This window comes from Hyperoodon ampullatus, assembly GCF_949752795.1.
Source record: "Hyperoodon ampullatus genome assembly, chromosome: 15".
Taxonomy (NCBI): Eukaryota; Metazoa; Chordata; class Mammalia; order Artiodactyla; family Ziphiidae; genus Hyperoodon; species Hyperoodon ampullatus.
Genome location: NC_136928.1, coordinates 67,139,865 through 67,162,090, shown reverse-complemented (window position 1 = coordinate 67,162,090; position 22,226 = coordinate 67,139,865). Strand labels below are relative to the sequence as shown.

The window sequence follows — 22,226 nt, the reverse complement described above, 5'->3', positions numbered from 1 at the left end:
TCCCTGCACAGCCTCCCGTTACACAGCCCTCCTAATCGTTCCACGCTCCGCGCAGCTCGCCGCGCACGAGGCAGGCGCCGAGGAAGGAACTTTCAGGCACTGCAGGGACGCCCTTCCGAGCGCCCGGCCTGGCGCGACCGGGGACGCGCACGCCGCCCGGCTCCTGGGCCGCAGAGGGGGCGGGGCGGGGCGGGACGTCCGGGGACGCGCACGCATCTGGCTCGCGGTGCGCGCGCAGGTTGGTGCGTCGGTCGGGGGCGCGCTCGGGTAACCTGTACCCCCACGTAGTCGCCGGTTACCGATCGGACTAAGTTCCAGGTACCTGGACTGGGGCTGGTGCGGGGAGGTTGGATCCCGAGTCGCACAGGTGGCGCTGAGGACCGTGGTTTAAATATGCCCAGGGCTCGCCTTCTCTTCCTATAGAGAAGGCCCCTGTTCCAAAGATGCCTTGCTCATCCCCATCACGCTGGTCTCCTCAAGAACGAGCCCCCAAGGCCAGAGGCTGCTCTCTCCACACTTAGCCCGCCCCCTGGTCCCTGAATAAGCTCAGGCTCCCTCCTTCCCGCCTGATGAAGGACTCATACAATTTGGGGGAAGGAAGAGCGTCCCCTTTTAGATGTCCCCTTTTAGAGCGGGGTGGTCATTCTTTGGGTTCGAGCCGACTTGTTTTTCTTGAATGTTGCCCCTTGGAGAAATTGCTTCCCCCGTGTAACTTCCCTCGTGCGCTGTATGACGTCGGCGTGACGCAGCAGGACGCCACCCCTTTCCGTTCCATGACGTAAGCTGGTCACACGTTTCCGTGTTTGTCATCCCATTTTTTTTTTTTTTTGAAAGCAGCATTCCTATAAAGGCTTACGAGCGCTTTTTTTTTTTTTTTTAAAGAAGATGTTGGGGGTAGGAGTTTTTATTAATTAATTAATTTATTTTTGCTGTGTTGCGTCTTCATTTCTGTGCGAGGGCTTTCTCTAGTTGTGGCAAGCGGGGGCCACTCTTCATCGCGGTGCGCGGGCCTCTCACTATCGCAGCCTCTTGTTGCGGAGCACAGGCTCCACACGCGCAGGCTCAGTAGTCGTGGCTCACGGGCCTAGTTGCTCCGCGGCATGTGGGATCCTCCCAGACCAGGGCTCGAACCCGTGTCCCCTGCATTAGCAGGCAGATTCTCAACCACTGTGCCACCAGGGAAGCCCTGTCATCCCATCTTAATTGCAAGAAACTAAGCAATGCTTTAGACGTCTTTGTATTCCCCCAGACTACCCATCAAAGGACCTCATGTGACCCTATCTTGAGGCAGCAGACCCCTGTAAAAATTGTATTTCTGCATTTTCCTTCTGTATGTTATACGTCAAAACCAGGAAATAGAAAATGCACAACTAGCATTCAAGGGAGGCTGGCCACTGTAAAATTTTGACTATCTGGGATGTATTATTGTGCTTTGATGTGTAAAAGCTACTACTGGGGGGTGATCTCTCATCCGTGTCCCTGGCTCAAAAGCCAAAGAGCCATCATTTTTGGCTGTTTGGTGACCTCTGATTTTGGAGTCAGGTTTTTTTTTTTTTCCTCAGAGAAGTCACAACAGCTACGGTTGAAACATTTTAATGCTGCATGAAATCTTGCACTGTCAAAAGATAGTATTATGGCTGTTCTGGAAACAAAGACAAATTCATTCCTTCAGGTGTCATTCTGAGGTCATGACAGTTGCTGAATTGGATGGGGTGTTGTCACCTGAAGTATAGTTTGGTTTCTGGAGCAGGTTTGTTCCCTTTAGCATTTGCCTAGTGAATCACTCAGGCCAGCTTCAGCAGTAGGCCAAGAGTAGTCTAATTTGTTTCTAGTTGTCAAGCAACCATTAGTTTAAATTCATGACTTTTTGTTCATTTTACTAGATGTATGCGTTAAAAGAAACATAAATTCACTGTGATGCTTTTCTCTTTGGTGATTGAAGTTATGTTTATTTGAGAAGAAGATGAGTATAGTGGACTTTGAGAGAGATCTGAATTTGAATTCTGATCCTTCTGCTTGCTAGGTTTGTGACTTTGAACAAGTGACTTAGTCTTGCTGAGTGTTAGTTTTTTTATCTGTGAAATGGGAACAATAATACTAATCAGAGAACAAGGTAGTTATTGGGAAGTAAATGAAATTACAGATAGAGATGTATAATATAGTGCTTGATACTCAGTAGATTTTCAGAATGTGTTGGTTCTGTTTCCCTTTTTCACAGAAATGAGAGGTAAAATAATAATAGGTATTGTGGGGAAATACATGGAAGAATAATTTTGTAAAGTAGGTAAGGTCCTTTTGCTTTTTCCAAGATGAGTATTTCTGTTTTGCATATGATCTAGATAAGCATCCTTTCAAGAACTGTGACATCAGTGGGTAGAAATAAAAGTGGAAATGTTGCAGAATAGGAAAAAAATAGACTTGAAAGTGATAATATGGTCTAGTATACTATTCAAAGACAAATTATAAAAGTTATCCATATCATCTGTAAAATGGGAATTCTAATATATGCCTTACCGTCCAGAGTTGTGAAGGTCCACTGCTCTAATGTATATGGAAGCTCTTTATAAGTGATAAAGTGTTATGAAAATGTACATGATTTTAATGACTGAATACAGTGCATTAGATGTTTATTCATATTTTGTGATGAAATATTGGAATGGTGGAGGAAGATAATCTGTTAAGTGGTCGGAAGAGGAGGTCGTTTTATATTTGCAGAAAGGATGATTGAGTACTAAAGTATAAAGCTTTTTCTGCTTCAGAGGTACTTCTGGGTGTCATCACTATGTAGGGTCACAGTGTTATTATTTTTTGAAAGATCACTGCAGTCCTGCCCTTTATTACTACTCTGAAGTGATTAAAACAGGTACTAGTTTTCAACGTTTAGCAGGGAGCTGTAAATCCTCATATGGCATAATATATGAAAACTAGAACGAGAACATCATTTACTTGTAATTGTAACTTGCAGGAAATTAATTTGCTTTTGATGTGGGATTATCCTTTCAGATCGAGGAAGAAAATGATCATTTAAATTGACTTATTCACCTCTGAAAGTGGAGGCTTTCATTTAGAAATCTATTAAGAGGAATTCAGGTACTCCCTCCTCCAGCCCCGTGGGTTTCCAAGTAATTTAGAGATGATTTATTGGTTTTACTTTTGTATTTTCAAGTCTAAGAATTTCTTAGTGCCTTAAAGTCAAAATCTTTTAGATGCATATTAGTTTGTGTTGCTTAATATCTGGATATGTGTGTGCTTTCATGATTTAATTGTTAAGTAGATTTTTGCCACATCTCAGATATGCTATCTTCTACCAAATTTTTTCAGGGCATAATGTCTTCTCTTCATACCTAAATATTTCCCTAGCTTTTGTCTCCTTATTCACATAGTTATTAAAAGATGTTTATTGGGTGCTTAGTGTGTGCCAGGTACTTTTGTTAAACACTAGGGATTCAAGATAGTTCCGCAGGGGACTTCCCTAGTGGCGCAGTGGTTAAGAATCCTCCTGCCAATGCAGGGGACATGGGTTCAAGTCCTGGTCCAGGAGATCCCACATGCTGCGGAGCAACTAAGCCCGTGCGCCACAACTACTGAGCCTGCACTCTAGGGCCCGTGCTCCGCAATAAGCGAAGCCACTGCAATGAGAATCCCGCGCACCGCAACAAAGGATAGCCCCCTCTCGGCTGCAACTAGAGAAAGTCCATACGCAGCAACCAAGACCCAATGCAGCCTAAATAAATAAATAAATTTATTTAAAAAAAAAAAAGACAGTTCTGCAGGGGAGAGATCACTAAGCAGGTAATTATAACACACTGTGGAGGGGAAGTAATTAAGAGAGGTATAGCAGAAGTAAATAATTTCTAGTAAGTAACAATTGCAAGTAGGATATGCTTCTTCTAGCATTTTACATAGTTTTATCAATCAAGTTCTTACTCTTTGTGGGGACACAGAGGGAGGGATTCCTAACCTAGTGGTGTGTGTGTTTTGTGTGATGAGGAAGAGAATTTTCAGTGGAGACTTCTTGAGGCTTCAACTAAAGTAGGACCTGCCAGTTGTAAGATAGAGTGGAACAGCTTTTAAGTACAGTGAGGCAATGTAGAAACTGGCTTTGGAAAGGGGGAGGAAATTGGATTTCAGGGGTTGCTGCTGCTCCTGAAAAGTCTGCGTCCCGAGTAGGTGAGCAGTAGGGAGATAGGTTCTTCCAGGGGGTCATTGGAAGAGGCTGCTCTAAGACAGGAAGTGAGGTATCATGTAAGAGATACTTCTGTGTGCTGTGCTGGTTTCCAGGAAGCTTGTTATATGTTGTTCCTTTGGATATTCTGATCATCATTCTTTCCTTCTCCTTTCAGTGGTGATTTGCAAGTCAAGTTAAAATGTCTCCGGAAGTGGCCTTGAACCGAATTTCTCCAATGCTCTCCCCATTCATATCTAGCGTGGTCCGCAATGGGAAAGTGGGACTGGATGCTACAAACTGTTTGAGGATAACTGACTTGAAATCAGGGTATGTACCAGAACCAATCCAAGCTTTACCTAATAGCAAACCTTTCTCACCAGGCTTGTAAAAATTGAACACCACAGAAATTCATCAAGTCATGACCTTATCACGTGTTGACTGGTTTTGTCCAGTTTTTGACATTTTATGTTTCAAGTTGTTTTAGCTGTGCTGTGGGCCATCGCTTTATGATCAGAATGTTCTTTTTCTTTTTTTAAAAAGGCATATCTCTTTGTTAACAGCGTGCCGTGTGGTTTTTAGCAAGTGTGTTTTTCATCATTGACTTGTTTTCTTGCTGTGTCTTCTGCAAGTTAGTATGCACTGTAAGAGCTGGGATTTGAGATTGTGAATCTGACATTATTCGATAGTCTCTCCTAATAGGAAAATTATAATAGCTAGCCAAAAATGAGTCATTTTTCACAACTGAGTTGAAAGAGTAATATCTCAGGCCAGAAATGTTGCATTAAAATCCCAACTTTTTCCAAGGGGGGAAAGCGGGGGGTGGGGAGTGGGATGAACTGGGAGATGGGGATTGACATATATACACTGATATGTATAAAACAGATAACTACTAAGAACCTGCTGTATAGCACGGAGAACTCCACTTCTCTGTACAGTAGAAACTAACACAACATTGTAAAACAACTATACCCCAATTAAAAAAAAACAAACCCAACTTTTTATTTTGAAATACATTTACTTAAAGAAAAGTAACAAAAATGCTACAGAAAATTAGCATCCTTACGTGATGATAATTACTCTGTAAGCCTTATTTGAATTTTGCCAGTTTTCCCATTAATGTCCTTTTTTGGTCCAGGATCCAATCCAGGATACAAATTGCACTTAGTTGTCATGTCTTCCTAGTCTTCCCAACCTGTGACAGTTCCTGTCTTTCTTTGTCTTTCATGATTTTGAAGCTTTTAAAGGTAGCACTGGTTAGTTACTTTGTAAAATGTTGCTCAGTACAGGTTTGCCTAATGTCTTCCCTTTATTAGAGTGAGAAACACATTATTTTTCCACCCAAGAATACTACAGAAGAGATGTTGTACCATTTTCAGTGCATCAAATCAGGGAGTACATGATGTTCATAAGTCTAGTTATTGGTATATTAACTTTGACCACTTGGTTAAGATTGTGTGTACCAGGTTTCTCTACTGTAAAGTTAACTGACTTTCCCTTTGTAATTCGTAAGTGTCTTGTGGAATGACATTTTGAGACTGTGCAGATGTTCTGTTTCTCATCATACTTTTGTCCATTAATTTCAGCATCCATTAATTGTTCTTGCCTGCAATAATTGTTACTGTGGTTCTTGTATAAGGGTGATTTTTAATGTCCCTATTCCTCCCACATTTAGTAATTTGAATTCTGTAAAGAAGCACTATTCCTTCCCACCACCCCCCCCAATTATTTATTTATTCTGTTATTTATTTATATCAGTATGAATTTTTAGGTATTTATTTTATTCTTTTGGTTATAATCCAAATACTATATTCATTTATTTTTTTGGCTCAATTGTTCCAGCCTTTGTCATTGAGAGCCCTGTCAAGTTGGCTTTTGAGCATATCCCCATCATTTTTTGAGCATTTTCTTACTATAAACATTACATTCTTTTTTTTTTTTTAAATTTATTTATGGCTGTGTTGGGTCTTCGTTTCTGTGCGAGGGCTTTCTCTAGTTGTGGCAAGTGGGGGCCACTCTTCATCGCAGTGCACGGGCCTCTCACTATTGTGGCCTCTCTTGTTGCGGAGCACAGGCTCCAGACGCGCAGGCTCAGTAGTTGTGGCTCACGGGCTTAGTTGCTCCGCGGCATGTGGGATCCTCCCAGACCAGGGCTCGAACCCGTGTCCCCTTAGCAGGCAGATTTTCAACCACTGCGCCACCAGGGAAGCCCCAACATTACATTCTTGATTCTCTTTTAGCTTTTGTTTTTTAAGCTCTCTTGTTTTTGCCTTCTGCAAATCTTGCTATTTTCAGACTAAGCTGAAGACCTGGATATAAGGTAGTAAGTTAGAGAAGACTAGGTTAGTTGGACATTTTATTGGAATGGTAGGCTGCTTTTTAAAAGATCTGGTATTACCTTCAATTTAATTAATCAGCAGCCCTGGCTGGGGTTTCCTTTTGGGGTGATGAAATGTTCTAAAATTAGTTAGTGGTGATGGTTACACAACTCTGTAAATATACCCAAAATGACGGATTTATGCACCTATAAGGGTGAATTTTATAGTTTGTGAATTATATCTCATTAAAGTTGTCATTAAAAAAACACATCTGAGGGCTTCCCTGGTGGCACAGTGGTTGAGAGTCCGCCTGCCGATGCAGGGGACACGGGTTCATGTCCCGGGCCGGGAGGATCCCACATGCCGCGGAGCGGCTGGGCCCGTGAGCCATGGCCGCTGAGCTTGCGCGTCCGGAGCCTGTGCTCCGCAACGGGAGAGGCCACAACAGTGAGAGGCCCGCGTACCGCAAAAAAAAACCCAAAAACCAAAAAAACCACATCTGTGTACCAGGGATGTTTACTGGCTTGAATGGCTAGGACACTCAAAAAGGTCTTTTTTCGGGCTTCCCTGGTGGCGCAGTGGTTGAGAGTCCGCCTGCCGATGCAGGGGACATGGGTTCGTGCCCCGGTCCGGGAAAATCCCACATGCCGCGGAGAGGCTAGGCCCGTGAGCCATGGCCACTGAGCCTGCGCGTCTGGAGCCTGTGCTCCGCAACGGGAGAGGCCACAACAGTGAGAGGCCCGCATACCGCAAAAAAAAAAAAAAAAAAAAAAAGGTCTTTTTTTCTTTAGTTTGTCACAAACATTCTTTTCAGAGGTATTGAAGACATGAGAGGGGATTGATGGCCAGAGGACTGGTTTATGTAGGATGATATAAACATGTAAACCTGAACTTCCTACTCTTTTATTGGTATTCTGAGAGAACAGTTGGATTCATCAACATAAGGTCACTTTACTTTTTTGTAGACTCCCTTTTCGGGGCTTCCCAAATCCTGAATGTTTAGTTGAGTGTTTAAATGCAAATAGTGGATCTGATGATCAATTTGAAATGAATCCACTAAACCTGGCTCTGTCTGGACTAGCTCTGTGAAAAATATTTGAAACAGTGTTTAATGACGTGTAGTATTTATGAAATTTACTTTCTTTCGATTTAAAAAAAGAATAAAAATACCTCTACCTACATTAACGAAGCTGCTACACATAAAATGATGTGAAAAGCCTTATTAATCTAGAGCATTATTGATGCCTTTTATGTAGTACTTGGCTGAAAGATTCATGAAAGTTCTTTCGAAGCTCATTAACAATTCTTTCCTCAGTCCTTCCATCAACCAAAGTGTGAATTCCTCAAGTTTCTATAGCAAAACAATGGCAGAGTTAGAGAAGAGAATTTTTTTCTTTTGGTGTGTCACTTTTGGCATTTCCCTTTCTTTTAGATCAGCAGCACTCAGTTATGAGAATTGGGATTAACATTTGGAATTTCTATTAACTCAAATGGCGCATACCCTGTAGGACACAGTGTACACGGAAGGTATAAAATGAGGAGACTGATTTTTAGAGGTCATAAGAACCAGTCTTGTTACTATATATAGCTACTTGCCCTTGAAGAGATGAGGTACCAGAGTATCTATATTCTAGGTCTGACTCACAGAAGGAATAGATAGGCAAGAATCTATGCAAAGTAAGTTTTGTTTGTTGTTTTTTTAATCACAATTCATCTTTATTTCTTGTATGGCATCTAAATCTTTCTACCTTATCTAAGATTATGTGTGTTTCTAAACTCCGTTGCTAGGCTGTCAGTATTAAGGCCAGGATTCTTGTTTAATTAATTAATTTTTTTATACTCTTTTTTAAAAAAAATTTTATTTGTTTTTGGCTGCGTTGGGTCTTCATTGCTGCACACGGGCTTTCTCTAGTTGCAGAGATGGGGAGCTACTCTTCGTTGTGGTGTGTGGGCTTCTCATTGTGGTGGCTTCTCTTGTTGCGGAGCACAGGCTCTAGGAGCACGGGCTTCAGTAGTTGTGGCACGCGGGCTTAGTTGCTCCGTGGCATGTGGGATCTTCCCGGACCAGGGAGTGAACCTGTGTCCCCTGCATTGGCAGGCGGATTCTTAACTACTGCGCCAGCGGGGAAGCCCTGCCCATCTTTTAAGTGGATTGTTTATATATATTTTTATTGATCTTAAAATATTATTTATGTATTTTGGATACTAATCTTTCACCAGTTACATGTATTACAAATATCTGCATTTAGTCTGTGGCTTATGTTCTTAATTTGGTGCTACTGATGTCCAGAAGTTTTAATTTAATGAAGTCAGATTCATCAATATTTTCCTTTTTAGATTTGTGCCCGTGTGTATGTGTGTGTGTGTGTGTTTGTGTATTTGTAAGAGAGAGAAAGGGACCACTTCAGGAAATTCTGTCCTACACAAAAGTAATATATCTTTCTCTAAGAATTTTAAAGTTTTCCTTTTTTGGTCTTTAAATAGGAATTTATTTTTTCTGTAAAATATATTGTGAGATAGGAGTATAGTTTTTTCCCCCAATGGATAATTGGTTGTCCCAGCATCATTTATTGGAAAGGTCATCCTTTGCCTGTGGCTCTGCAATGCTACCTCTCTTATTAAGTCAAGTTTACATCACTCATGGATCTGTTTCTAGGCTTTCTGTCCTGATCAGTCAGCCTCCTTGTCCTGTGCCAGTTCCCACTGTATTAACCATTACAACTTTATAGTATGTCATGATAGCTGGTAGAAAAATTTCTCCTCATCCATCTTATTCTAATACTTAAAACTTGTCTTCCTTAACCATATATCCTAAATATTTTTTGATAACCTCATTTATTTTATTATATATATTTTTGGCTATGCCACGTGGCATGTGGGATCTTAGTAACCTGACCAGGGATTGAACCCTGGGCCATGGCAGTGAAAGTGCTGAGTCCTAACCACTGGACCACCAGGGAAGTCTCAATAACTTCATTTAAATGGTTGCATACTGTTCTATTATGATGTACTGTAATTCACTGAACAAAACCCCCTCTTTTTAACTCATGGAGGAAAGGAAATGAAGGGAAACTGACCTGGTGAGGGGCTAGTTGAGAATTGATGGTTAGAAAAGCTCTCTATGAGGAAATGACATTTAAAGGTGAATCATGAAAGATGAGGATAATTCAACGAAGAGCTGGGGAATTTGCTGTAAAAAGGGAATACCATGTTCAAAGGCAGGAGAAAGCTTCCCATGTTCAAGGATCTGCAAGGCCACTGTGGTTGGACTATAGGGTGGGAGTGTGAGAGGGAAATGAGATTCTAAAGATAGTCAGGGGCCAGATTATACAGAGCCCAGTGGGCCATATTTGGGAACTTGGATTTTATTCTGGGTGGAATGAGAAGCTATTGAAGGATTTTAAGCAGAGTGACATGATCTTATTTATATTAAAAAAAATCACTGGTTGTTATATGGAAAATGGCTTGTGCAGGATAAGGTAGACTAGTTAGCTGTCCATTACAATAGACCAGGTGAGAGATGGTGGAGTCTTGGAATATGGCGGTGGCAATGGAGATGGAAGGAAGTGAATGTATTTATAAGCTGTTTAGAGGTAAAATGATGAGTATGTTAAATTTGGGTTTTGAGAGAGAATCAAGAATGACTTCTTTGTTAGCTTGAGTGAGTGGGTAGGTAGATGGTCATGCCATCTGCTGACATGGGAAGGTGAGAAGATTGATGGAGGAACTGCTTTAATCTGCACTGATTGTTGTCTAGGTCTGCCAGGCAGCTCTCATTGTATCACTGTATCATTCCCTTTGCCTCTTTCCTGTGTTGAATCTCATATCTTACTTTCTTGTTTTACCCTCTAGCTTTGTTGGAGCATGTACTCCAATAGCATCCTAAGAAAAGGAGACGAGGAGGTTCATTTTTGAGTTCCTGAAAGTCTGAAAATATCTTTAATTCTACTTTAAGCTTGGTTGATAATTTGGGCAGGTGCAAAAGTGTAGGTTGCAAATTATCTTCCTTTTGCATTTTGGAGGCCTTGATCTGTAAGCTTGGGGACCCGCAACACATATTGTTGTTTTATGGATGCAGTATTTTCTTTTCCGTAGGATATTAACTGTAGTTTTTTTTTTTCAGTTGAGGTATAATTGACTAAATGTTTAAAAAATGTTTAAATATTTCTTCTATACCTTGCATTATCTCTGTTTTGCTGTCTGTCTTTCATGTTGGTGGCTTTCCTTAAACGGATGATTCTTGGCTGTCCATGTCTATTAAAGGCTGAGGTTCTAAAATGTGAATCTGAAGCTCTTTGAGCATAGGTGGGCTTGTCAACTACTGAGCCTCACTGCATTGTGATCAAGCAGTGTGGTGTTGTGATTTATATTTATCTCATATATATTTGGTCTTCAGCCACAGTTCTAGGCTCATAGCTCCCCAAACCCTTGAAATTTCCTGAATGGCAACAGCGGTGAAGTAATATTTGGTCTCTTGTCCTCAGTTCCTGGAAATGCTTGAGGGAAGGTGACTTATGGATCCCACCCAAGGGTGGGAGCTGGTTGCCGGGAGAACAAACCCTGTGCTTGGAGGGTTGGAACTTTCAGTCCCACCCCTTGACCTTTGGGGAGGGAAGAGGGGCTAGAGGTTGAATCAATCACTAATGGCCAATGATTTAATCGATCATGCCTATGTAATAATGCAGCTGCCATAAAAACCCAGAAGTTCTGGCTGTTGATTCGATCCTTTAATGTCCCTTTATAGTGAGTCAGTAATCTAGTGAGTAAATGGGTTTTCCTGAGTTCTGTAAGCTGTCCTTGCAAATTAGTAGAACCTGAGGAGGGGTGGTGGGAACCTCTGATTTATAGCCAGTGGGTCCCTGGCATCTGAAGTGGAGGTGTTCTTATGGGACTGAGCCCTTTAACTGTGGAATCTGATTTTATCTCTGGATAGATAGTGTCAGAAATGAGTTGAATTGTTGGAAACCAGTAGGGTGAGAATTGCTGTTGGTATGGTGAAGCCTCCACACATACATTGGAATTGGGTCCAGGAACTGTTTTTCAGGCAGTAAAAAACCTGGCCTTTTTGTTAGGTGATTGTCAGTTTCATTATCTGGAGGTCTTTTCTCTGGGGCTATAAAAAGTTAAAGTGCCTATATGGATGTATATATTCCTATGTGTCAGCAAAATTTCAGTTATTAGACCAAAGAGTATGTAAATTTTAAGGCTTTTGATGTATCTAATATATTGGTTTATTGTATTTATATGTAAGGATATGTAAATATACACATACTTGTTTTCAGAAATGTATTATCAATTTATACTCCCACTAGTAGTATATGAAGATGCTAGTTCCTCTAGTTTTGATAATATCAGTATTAAAAATTTTGTAATATTACTTGCTAATTCAATAGATGGAAATGGTATTTGCTCTTTTATTTTGCTTCATTTATTGGCATGTGTTTGCATGTCTGTGTGTGTGTGTGTGTGTGTGTGTGTGTGAAAATTACGAATTCATGACATTTGTCCATTTTTTTGGTGGGGTATTTGTCTTTTTCTTATTGATTTGTAAACTTTTTATATATTATGAAGATTAACCTTTTGTCACAGGTATTACAGATGGTTTTTCCCGAAGTTTTCAGTGTCATTCAATTAAATTAATTTATTCAATATGCAGAATATCTTAAATAGCATTCATTTTTGAGGCAGTAATAAATGTACAGCATACAAAAAATAAAAGGTAAAAAAAAATAAAAGATACAAAAGGATATTAAGCAGAAGATAAGTCTCCTTTCTATTCCTTTCCCCAAATTTTCTTCTCTGGAGGAAACTACTGCTTACCAGCTTCTTTTTCTTCTTTTTAGAGGTGTTCTTTGTAGATGTAAGCCCTCCTTTTTTTAAATTTCTATATAAGCAATAACTGTGGTGAATTATTACAGTAATGGCTCCTGATAAAGCCTGCCTATCTTTATTTATCTCTTCTCCTTTGAATATGATTTTGTCCTTCCTTTCATCAGCAGGTAGAGTCTACTTCCTCACCCCTTGAATCTGGGCTGGCTTTGTGACTTGCTTTTACCAGTAGCGTGTGGTGAAAATGATGTTGTGTGGCTTCTTAGTCTAGGCCCTAAGAGGCCTGTGTTCTGTTTCACTTTCATGGAAGAGCCCCACAACCATGTTCAGGAGTCTCCTAGTCCAGTTTCCTTTAGAAAGAATGGCTCAGGTATCCCAGCTGTCCCAGCTGTGCTCAGCTCCACAGCCAACCCATCAGCTGAGTGCCGCTGAGTGGGTGAGCCAGGGAGAGACCAGCAGAACTGACTGGCCAACCCACAGATTGATGAGAAATAAAAATTGTTTTCTTAAGCCACTAAGTTTTGGGATGGCTTGTTATGTAGTAATAGGTAACTGGTATAGTAACATATTAAACGTTCATATTAACTTGATATTTTGAAGATTATTTCATATTAGTACTTATAGAGCTGCTGACTCCTTTTTAATCTCTGCATATATTCCAGTGTGTGATTGTACTATAATTTAATCAGTTATTATTGATAGTTGTTCAGTTTGTATCTATCTTTTGCTATAACATGGGGTTGCAAAGAATCTCCTTTTGTATTTATCTTTGATATGCCAAAACTTTTACTTTGTAAGTTGTCATCAAATCTATTTCCTTCATGGATTCTTTTAACATTTTGCACAATTAATGCCTTTTCTACTTTGAGACCACCTGTATTTTCTTCTGTAATAGTTTCATTTTTATTGAAAAGTAGTCAATTAATCTGGAGTTTATTTTGGTGTGTAATACACTGTAGGAATGGGATTTTATTACTTTTCTAAATAATTATCTAGTTATTCCAACACTGTTTATAAAATAAATCCTTTACTCAGTCACTGTTTTGAAATGCCATCTTATATGCTAAATTCTTATATTTATTTCTGACCTTCTATTTCTTTTCAATGGTCTGTATTTGCCTTGTACAAATATATAGCTTTTTAATTATTATAGCTTTATAATATGTTTGAGTACTTGTGGTCTCACCTGCTGGGAGTTTGACATTGCATAAAACTCCTTTATTTATTTGGAGAGAATGGACATCTTTACAACAAGGGTCAGCAAACTTTCTGTAAAGGATCAGATAGTAAATATTTTAGGTATTAAAATATTTACCATCTTACTGTTTGTGCTGCGGCTCCTTAGCTGAGCCTTGCTGTTTGTGTTGCAACTACTTAGCTTTGCCATTGTAGCACAAAATCTATGATGATACAAAAATAAATAAATGTGTTCTAACAAAATTTTATTTAAAAAAATAGGTAAGCGGCCCTTGGATCATAGTCTTACGATATTGAGTATTCCTGCTTTATAATATTGAGTATACATCTTTAGGAATATGGTCAATTTCTCTTATTCACATCCATTTTTGTGTATGTGAATAAAGGTTTGTGTTTTCTTCATTTTGTTCCTGCACAGTTACTGTTAACTTCCTAGGTGTTTATTCTTTGGCTGCTATCATATAGAAATTCTTAGTGGTTTATTGGCATATATGAAAGCCATTATAGATTTAAAGTAGAATCAAGAGACATATTGGAAAATTTAATAATTCAGTAATCTCTTATCAGAATACTTAAGAATACTTAAGAATTTGGAGAAAAGGAACATAGCCAGGACCAGAAGAGCTCAAGCAAGGCTGGGGAGAGGGGCTGGGTAGGCACAAGCCAGAAGTCAAGGTGGATGGGGCTGGAGCCCAGTGAGCCATCTTTAGAGGTGTTGGATCACAGCATGATATAATGGTGAGCATGTAGGTTTTTCAGCCAATGAGGTCTGAGTTTGAATCCTGATTTTACTACTTAGTAGCTTATGACCTTTGGCAAGTTACATACCCTTTCTGTGCTTTCTCTTAAATGGGGATGATATTAATAATTATCTTATTAAGTAGTTATGGGGGTGAGAGGCCTTGTGGAGCCCAAAAGTGCTGCTATGGCTTCCAGTGGGGTTGACATGAACACTGCCGGCTCGGCAAATGAAGCTCCTGAAATTCCGGACGACATGGGATATTGGCTTCAGGGTGTCTACCACTTTGCCACTGATAGGAATGATTTCTGGAAGAACTTGATCCTCAGTTTGGGACTTTTTGCTGCGGGAGTTTGGCTGGCCAGGAATTTGAGTGACATTAAACTAATGGCCCCTCAGCCTGGCGTGTAGCCACAAAAGACACATAGAATCCCTGTGCTGTACTTGGACCTTCCAGAAACAGAGCCTCCAGTCTGTGACCATCATAAGACTTGCCCAGAGGGGCACCTTTCCTTCTCTGCCTGATTTCCTTTCTTCGCTGAGTCCACTCAGAATACCAATCACTGGTGAGCAGTCAGGCTTCAGCTAAAGTGTTGTTTTCTGTTCTGTAAAGTTCTGTACATAGTTCCTAAGTTTCTGCAGGGGATGATCTTTGCTCTTGTCCTGAGGAATAACCTAATGGTATTTTAACAAATACTTGAAATAAAGACTGCACATAAAGACAAAATAAAAAGTAGTTATGGAGATGAAATGAAATAGCTTATATAAAGCACTTAGAATAGCTTGGTCATAGTGCTCAATAAGTGGTAGCTACTATTATATTATTATTATAACATTATGTATAATGTATATATAATATATTTTCATAGTTTATATGTATATTATATATATTTATTATTTCACTGTATTATTGTTGTTAGCTGGTAGAATCACATTGGCATTCCAGAATCAGGGACTCTATAAAGAATGAGTGTCTATGCAAGTGATATAAAGGAGCTGTCTAATAAGACCCAGGCGAGCAGAGCAAGGTAAGAGCTCACACGTGGGGGCTTCTCTGGTGGTGCGGTGGTTAAGAATCCTCCTGCCAATGCAGGGGACACAGGTTCAAGCCCTGGTCCGGGAAGATCCCACATGCTGTCGAGCAACTAAGCCTGTGTGCCACAACCACTGAACCTGCGCTCTACATCCCGCAAGCCACAACTACTGAGCCTGTGTGCCACAATTACTAAAGCCTGCGCACCTAGAGCCCGTGCTCCTCAATAAGAGAAGCCACCACAATGAGAAGCCTGTGCACCGCAACGAAGAGTAGCCCCTGCTCACCGCAACTAGAGAAAGCCCTCGCAGTAACGAAGACCCAACGCAGACAAAAAGAAATAAAATTAAATCTTTAAAAAGAAAAAAAAGGAGCTCACACATATATTACAAAGGTCAGAAATCATAGAGCAGAAAAGGACAGGAGAGTCAGAGACTTTTGTTTCCAGGGTAACTTTCTATCCTGTTCATTGCTTTTTGGAGATCTATGGAGACAGGAAAAAGTTAATGTGGCTAACTTAGACCCTGCAGGTGGATATAATTTGGAATATTTGATTAGGTTGAAGAATGAATGGGCATGGAGATAGCAACTTTTTTTTTTTTTTCCAGCAGATAGAACCTAACAGTTTTCAACAGCTATTAGAGATTGAACATTGTTTGTCTTGGGCAGAGACATGCAGCAGTTCTTAGCAGAGGGTTGAAGAAGCCTGCCTGGCAAGGCCTGGTAAGATGGTGTGCAGGCTAGATTAGGGAGCCCTGTTGGAAGGTGGAAAGCTAGTGAGGGCAGTGGTGGGTGGGGTTGTGGGTATTTCGTACTTAGGATTTTTTGGGAAAAGTCAGCGTGGTGGTATTGGCCTTGACTCAGTGAACCCTGCAGTTACTGGCCTTGGGAACTTTTGCTAGGATTCCACAGTGTTCACACAGAGCCTGGGGTGGTGAATGCTAGGATAAATCTGAGTCCGGAGTTTTAGATGTTTGTCAGTCTTGGGCTTTTCATGCCCTGCAGTGACTTAATTTCAGGGTGACTTCACTTGGTATGGAAGTTGGGGAAGGGGAAGAGGTGAAGGGAAGTAGCCAGTCTAACGTGTAAAGGAAAGGGGTATAAGATTAATCTAGTCTGTTCCTAGCTCTACTTTGCATTATTAAAGAGAACAAAAAAAATCATTCCTACTGTTATCTTTTGTCCTCTCTATTCTGTGCAATTTTAAGGTAGTACTTTTTGACGAGTTTTTGTTTAATTAGAATGACAAATTTGCAAAATTCTTTAAGATTAAAGCGGGGCTCTTTTAATACATGTTGATAGGTACATAAATCTGATTCAGGGCTCCAAATTAACTGTCCTGTGCCATCAGTCATATGTTAAAGGACTCCTTATGCGCATGTAACACAGCCCCCTTTTTAGCTTCCATGTTGCTTGAATAATCTTGCTTTTTGGTGCCATGGTCTTGAGAAATAATTCATAATTTTCCTTTCCAGGGCCACATTTCCTGAGTCATTTGGTTATCTTTCTAATGGCATGTTATGAAAGCTGTTTTTCCCATTGACCTTGCTTCTCTTGACTTTTTGAAAAACGTATCCTTTTTGTTTTCTGAAAAGGTTTTTATCTCAGCCTTTGCTCTTGCCAACTTATTGATAAGAGATCTGGAATCAAGTGGAAGTTTTGGGAAACATCTTGATATTCTACTGTTAAGTAGGTATAATGCCCTCAGAACAATTGCTTTTTTCATCTGGAGACTCCTAAGACTTTTTCAGTTAAAAAGCATCATTTAAAAATTTTTGTGGTTCGGTAAATTATTAACATGGAGGTTCAATTTCGGGCTTAGCACATACTTTGTTTTTAATGTGGTAAAATATACGTAACACAAATTTACCATTATCACCATTTTTAAGTGTACAGTGTCATTAAGTACATTCACAGTGTTGTGCAGCCGTCACCACCATCCATCTCCAGAACATTTTTAATCTTGCAAAACTGAAACTCCTTGCACATTAAACAATAACCCCCCATTCCTCCCTTCCCTCAGCCCTTGGCAATCACCATTTTATTTTTTGTCTATGAATCTTACTACCTTAAGTACCTCGTATAAGTGGAATTATGCAGAATTTGTCTTTTTGTAACTGGCTTATTTCACTTAGCATACTATCTTCAAGTTTTATCCACGTTGTAGCATGTGTCAAAATTGTCTTCATTTTTAAGGCTGAATAATATTCCATTGCATGTATATGCCACATTTTGTTTATCCATTCACCCACTGATGGACACTTAGTTTGCTTCCACCGTTTGGCTATTGTGAGTAATGCTGCTGTAAACACTCAGAAACATCTTTCTGAGTCTGTTTTCAGTTCTTTTAGGAACATACTCAGAAGTGGAATTGCTGGATCATATGGTAATTTTACATTTAATCTTTTTAGATATCACCATACTGTTTTCCACAGTGGCTGCCCCATTTTACATTGCCACCAGCAATGCACAAGGGTTCTAATTTTTTCATATCCTCACCAACACATGTCGGTTTTTAATTTTTTAAAAAAATAATAGTCATCCTAATGAATATGAAGTGGTATCTCATTATGGTGTTGATTTGCATCTCCCTAAAGTTGTTGAGCATCTTTTCATGTGCTTATTGGTCCTTTGTGCATCTTCTTTGGAGACATGTCTATTCAAGTCCTTTGCCTATTTAAATTTTTTTGTTGATGTTTTCTAGTTGTAGGAGTTCTTTATATATTCTGGATATCAAATTCCTTATCAGATATATGATTTGCGAATACCTTCTCCCATTCCATCGGTTGCCTTTTCACTCGGTTCACAGTATCCTTTGATGCACAGAGTTTTTACTTTTGATGAGATCTAGCTTATCTGTTTTTTCTTTTGTTGCCTCTCCTTTTGGTGTCATGTCCAAGAAATTAGTGCTGAATCCAATGTCATAAAGCTTTCCCCCTATGTTTTCTTCTAAGAGCTTTATCATTTTAGCTCTTACGGTTAGGTCTTTGATCCATTTTCAGTTTTTAATTAAAAATTTTGGGGTATGATGTAAGATAAGTGTTCAACTTCATTTTTTTTTTGCACATGGATATCCAGTTTTCCCAACCCTATTTGTTGAAAAGACAATCTTTTTGCCATTACATGCTTTTGGTATTGTTGAAAATCATTTGATCATATATGTGAGGGCTTATTTCTGGGCTCTCTATTCTATTCATTTGGTCTATATGTCTGTCTTTATGCCAGTACCACACTCTTTTGAATACCGTAGCTTTGTATTAAGTTTTGAAGTTGGGAAGTATGGGACCTCCAACTTTGTTCTTCTCTTTCAGGATTGTGTTGGATATTAGGGAATCCCTTGAGCTTTCATTTGAATTTTAGGATGGCTTTTTCTATTTCTGAAAAAAATGTCATTGAGCTTTTGATAGAGATTGCATTGACTCTGTAGATCACTTTGGGTAATATCAACATTTTAACAGTCTTCAGTGAGCACAGAATGTCTTTCCATTTGTCTGTGCCTTCTTTAATCTCTTTCAGCAATGTTCTGTAGTTTTGAGTTTCCAAGTCTTTTGCCTCCTCGGTTAAGTTTATTCCTAAGTATTTTATTCTTTTTGATTCTGTTGTAAGTGGGACTGTTTTTGTAATTTCCTTTCCAAATTGTTTATTGTTAGTATATGGAACTGCCACTGAATTTTGTGTGTTAATTATGTATCCTGCAACTTTGGTGAATTTGTTTATTAGTTCTAAGAGTTTTTTTATGGTGGAATCTTTAGCGTTTTCTCCATGTAAGTTCATGTCATCTGTAAACAGAGGTAGTTCTACTTCTTCTTTTTCGATATGGATGCCTTTTATATCTCTTTCTTGCCTAATTTCTCTTGTTAGGACTTCCAGTACTATTTTGAATAGAAGTGGTGAAAGCAGGCATCCTTGTCTTATTCCTGACCTTACAGAAAAGGCTATCAGTCTTTCACCATTGTTTATTTTTTTTCCTTCAATTTATGCTTTGATTCAAGCCTTTGGCTGAGAAGGCAAACTAAATTAAGTACTGTGAGGAAAGCTAAAACAGTGCTGAAATTGTGAACTTATTCTTGAACTGTAAATTCTTATGAAAATAGCTTCTGTAAAGGAGGCTGCCCCAAGATTTAAGCCAGAGTAAGTAGCAGGGAGAGCATCCTCATAGTTTTAGAAGCAGCTGAGGTTCTGAAAACTCAAAGACGCTTTTTTACCTTTTCAGTCTGTGCAAGCACATAGATTTATGTTCATACTGTATTTTTAGCCTTATAGCGTAAATGTGTCTGAGTACACACTGCTCCATGTAGGACTTAGGGAATGCAGTCAGAAAGAATAGAGGGAACCAACATGTAGACACTTTGGGCTGCATACTAGTGGCTTTTAGTGGAATTCTACCTATAAAATAATCACGATGATGGTAGCAGTAATAGTAGCTGCTACACCACATCGTGTCCTAGGCACATTAGCTACACTGCCTTCTGCAACATCACTGCACAAGGTGTAGGTGTTGGCATCCTCTTGTTACAAGGAAGGAAGCAGTCTTGAGAGGTGAAGGTGAGGGTCCCAAGCTGCTACATGGAAGAACCAGGATTTGATACTAAGTCTCTGATTGCTCAGTCCTTTTGCTTTCCCCTAAATTTGTTGTCTTTGTTTGATTTTAGTTCTGATACCATATCTTAAGCTCCTTTAAGTGTGGACCTTGATTCATTGTGGTACCAAGAAAGTGCTGGTCAGATAATAAATGAAGGTACTGCATATATGTTCTTTGGTTGGTTAATTTGATCCCTGAGAAGCTGATATCATTTCTCTAGCCTGCCCCTCTCTTAGCTCCGTCCTTCTGTGCTTGCTTCTCTTTAAAGGCTGGAGAAGGCTGTGCTGAAATTGAGTCAGGTCTTTGTGTCATTAGCACCCCTCTAGAGGGAGTGGAGAGCTGTTTATCAATACACCTGCTTCTACCCGGAGTAGAAACCTCTTAACTGAGAATTCACAGCCCCCGAAATATTATTCCTTGTTATTGTTACTGTATTAGTGTGTAGACCAGGCTGACATTGGTTAACTCAAGCAACTCTATATTGAGCAGTAAGGACAATAATGTAATAAGAGCTGTTATCATTAATAATGCTATGATTATGAGTGCTTTGAAAGATCCTATCACATTTGATCCTTATAATAATCCCTTAAGGCAGATGAGGTAACTGAGACTCAAGTAAGTTAAGTGACTTGTTCAGGGCTGTCTAGCTAGACCATTCCATCAAAAGCAGGTCTCCCCTGTTTTTCTCCATTACGGGATCCAGCTTCTTGCCCATTTCAAGCATATATTGCCTCAAAGAAGGCAGAGGTCTCATCTGGCATCACAGCTGTGTTCTCAGTGCCTAGAGTAGGACACGGCACAGTAGAAGAACAATAAGTATAAAGCTGGGAATCTGAGAGCAGATTTCGTGGTTCCAAGTTCAGGGCTATATCACAGTTGTCTCCTGGGGTAAAAAAGAGTCATTAGAGGGCATCGTGGATCAAAAAAGTGGTTAGTTGTTGCTTCTGCTCCCTTCCTCTGGACATTAAAGGTCTAAACTCATTGATTTTAAAAAACTTTTTGAAGTACAGAATACATTCAGAAAAGTACACCTAATCGTATGTTATATATCTCTGTGAATTTTCGCAAACTGAACACGTTTGTGTAATGAGCACCCCGGAAAACACGTTACCAGCTCCGCACACATCCTCCTGGTGCTCTTCCTCCCCCATCACACATGCAAGGATAACTACTGTCCTGCCTTCTGAAAGCATAGGTTAGTTTTGCCTTTTTTTAAACAAAAACTTAATGTAAGTAGAATTTATATTCCACAAAATGCCGTTTGGTGTCTGTCTGCTTTTTTTCAACATTATGTTTGTGAGGTTTTATATTGTTGTGGATATATTGATTCTCCTGCTTGAGTAAGGAGTATTCCATTATTTGAACATAGCAGTTTATCTCTTCAGCTGTTGGAGGGTATTTGGGTAGCTCCTAGTTTTTGTCTTTTATGAATAGTGCTGATGTGAACATTCTAGTACATATCTTTCAGTGAATGTATATATACATGTTTGAATCCTTTGGATTTTAAATTAAGAACTATTCATTAAGTAGAGTAAACATTTAAAAATTATTTCAGTTTCATATTGTATCTAAGTAAGGGAGAAGGTTATGGAGGGAAAAAAGAAGCGATGGAGGGAGGCAGAGGGACAATATGGGGAGATAAAGTTGGGACAGGAAAAGATGGTAGATAAGAAAGGGTGAAGAAAACCAGAGGCAAGCATGCAGCCATTGAGAGGGACTCCTCGGTAAAGTGAGCTACTGAAACGGAATCCTGTTCCCGTCATGAGTGTGGACTTCAAGATATCATTACTTCCTGAAATGCACATGTCTCTTTAGCCTCATCAGCTCCTCTCAGAGGCTCTTTGGCCTCCAGTGCAGCCATTTCCCTCCATCTGCACTGTCAGCACCACCAACTGTTGTCTAACTAGTCTCTTCATAAGTGTTCTAGCTCTTCTCTAATCTGTTTTCTACCTAGCAGCCACTTATATTATTTTCAGGAAATCTAATAAATGTAAGTTAAAAATCAAAAGTAGATCTGTGACTCATTCAGAGCTATTGAATGGCTTCCCTTTGCTCTTAGAATAAAATCTCCAAATGCTCAATGATTTGCCATGTGATTGGGCACCTCTCCCCTGTTCAGCCTTATATTGTGTTGCTTTCCCCGTCGTTTACTTCCCTAAAGCTTCACTGACTTTCTCTTTGTTACCAGAAGGCCCCAAGCCCTTTTCCGGTGGGGGCTTTTGCTCACCTTCTTCCTTTTCCTGGATCATTCTTTCTCCTCCTGTTATGAATTGTCTGATTTCTATAATGCTTCAGATTTAGCTTGAATATAATTTTTTCAGAGTTTCAGAGGGCTCTCCTAGCCCCCATCTAAATTAGATTTC

The 22,226-nt window shown here is 39.7% G+C and overlaps 2 protein-coding genes across 3 annotated transcripts in view; both read left to right on the top strand.

The window, feature by feature from the left end:
* Positions 1-4,367: 4,367 nt before the first annotated feature.
* Positions 4,368-22,226, top strand: part of BABAM2 (BRISC and BRCA1 A complex member 2) — a gene marked incomplete at its 5' end in the record, with an annotated part of 454,317 nt that continues 436,458 nt past the window's right edge. For both annotated transcript variants that reach the window (XM_079721415.1, XM_079721414.1), the window contains one exon: positions 4,368-4,495. In XM_079721415.1, the coding sequence (XP_079577541.1) occupies positions 4,368-4,495 (128 nt within the window). The remainder of the gene's footprint in view (positions 4,496-22,226) is intronic.
* LOC307064713 (mitochondrial import receptor subunit TOM6 homolog) lies at positions 14,435-14,659 on the top strand (the record flags this gene model as incomplete). The annotated part of the gene is made up of 1 exon (XM_079721412.1): positions 14,435-14,659. The coding sequence occupies one exon, from the start codon at positions 14,435-14,437 to the stop codon at positions 14,657-14,659; it is 225 nt and encodes a 74-aa protein (XP_079577538.1).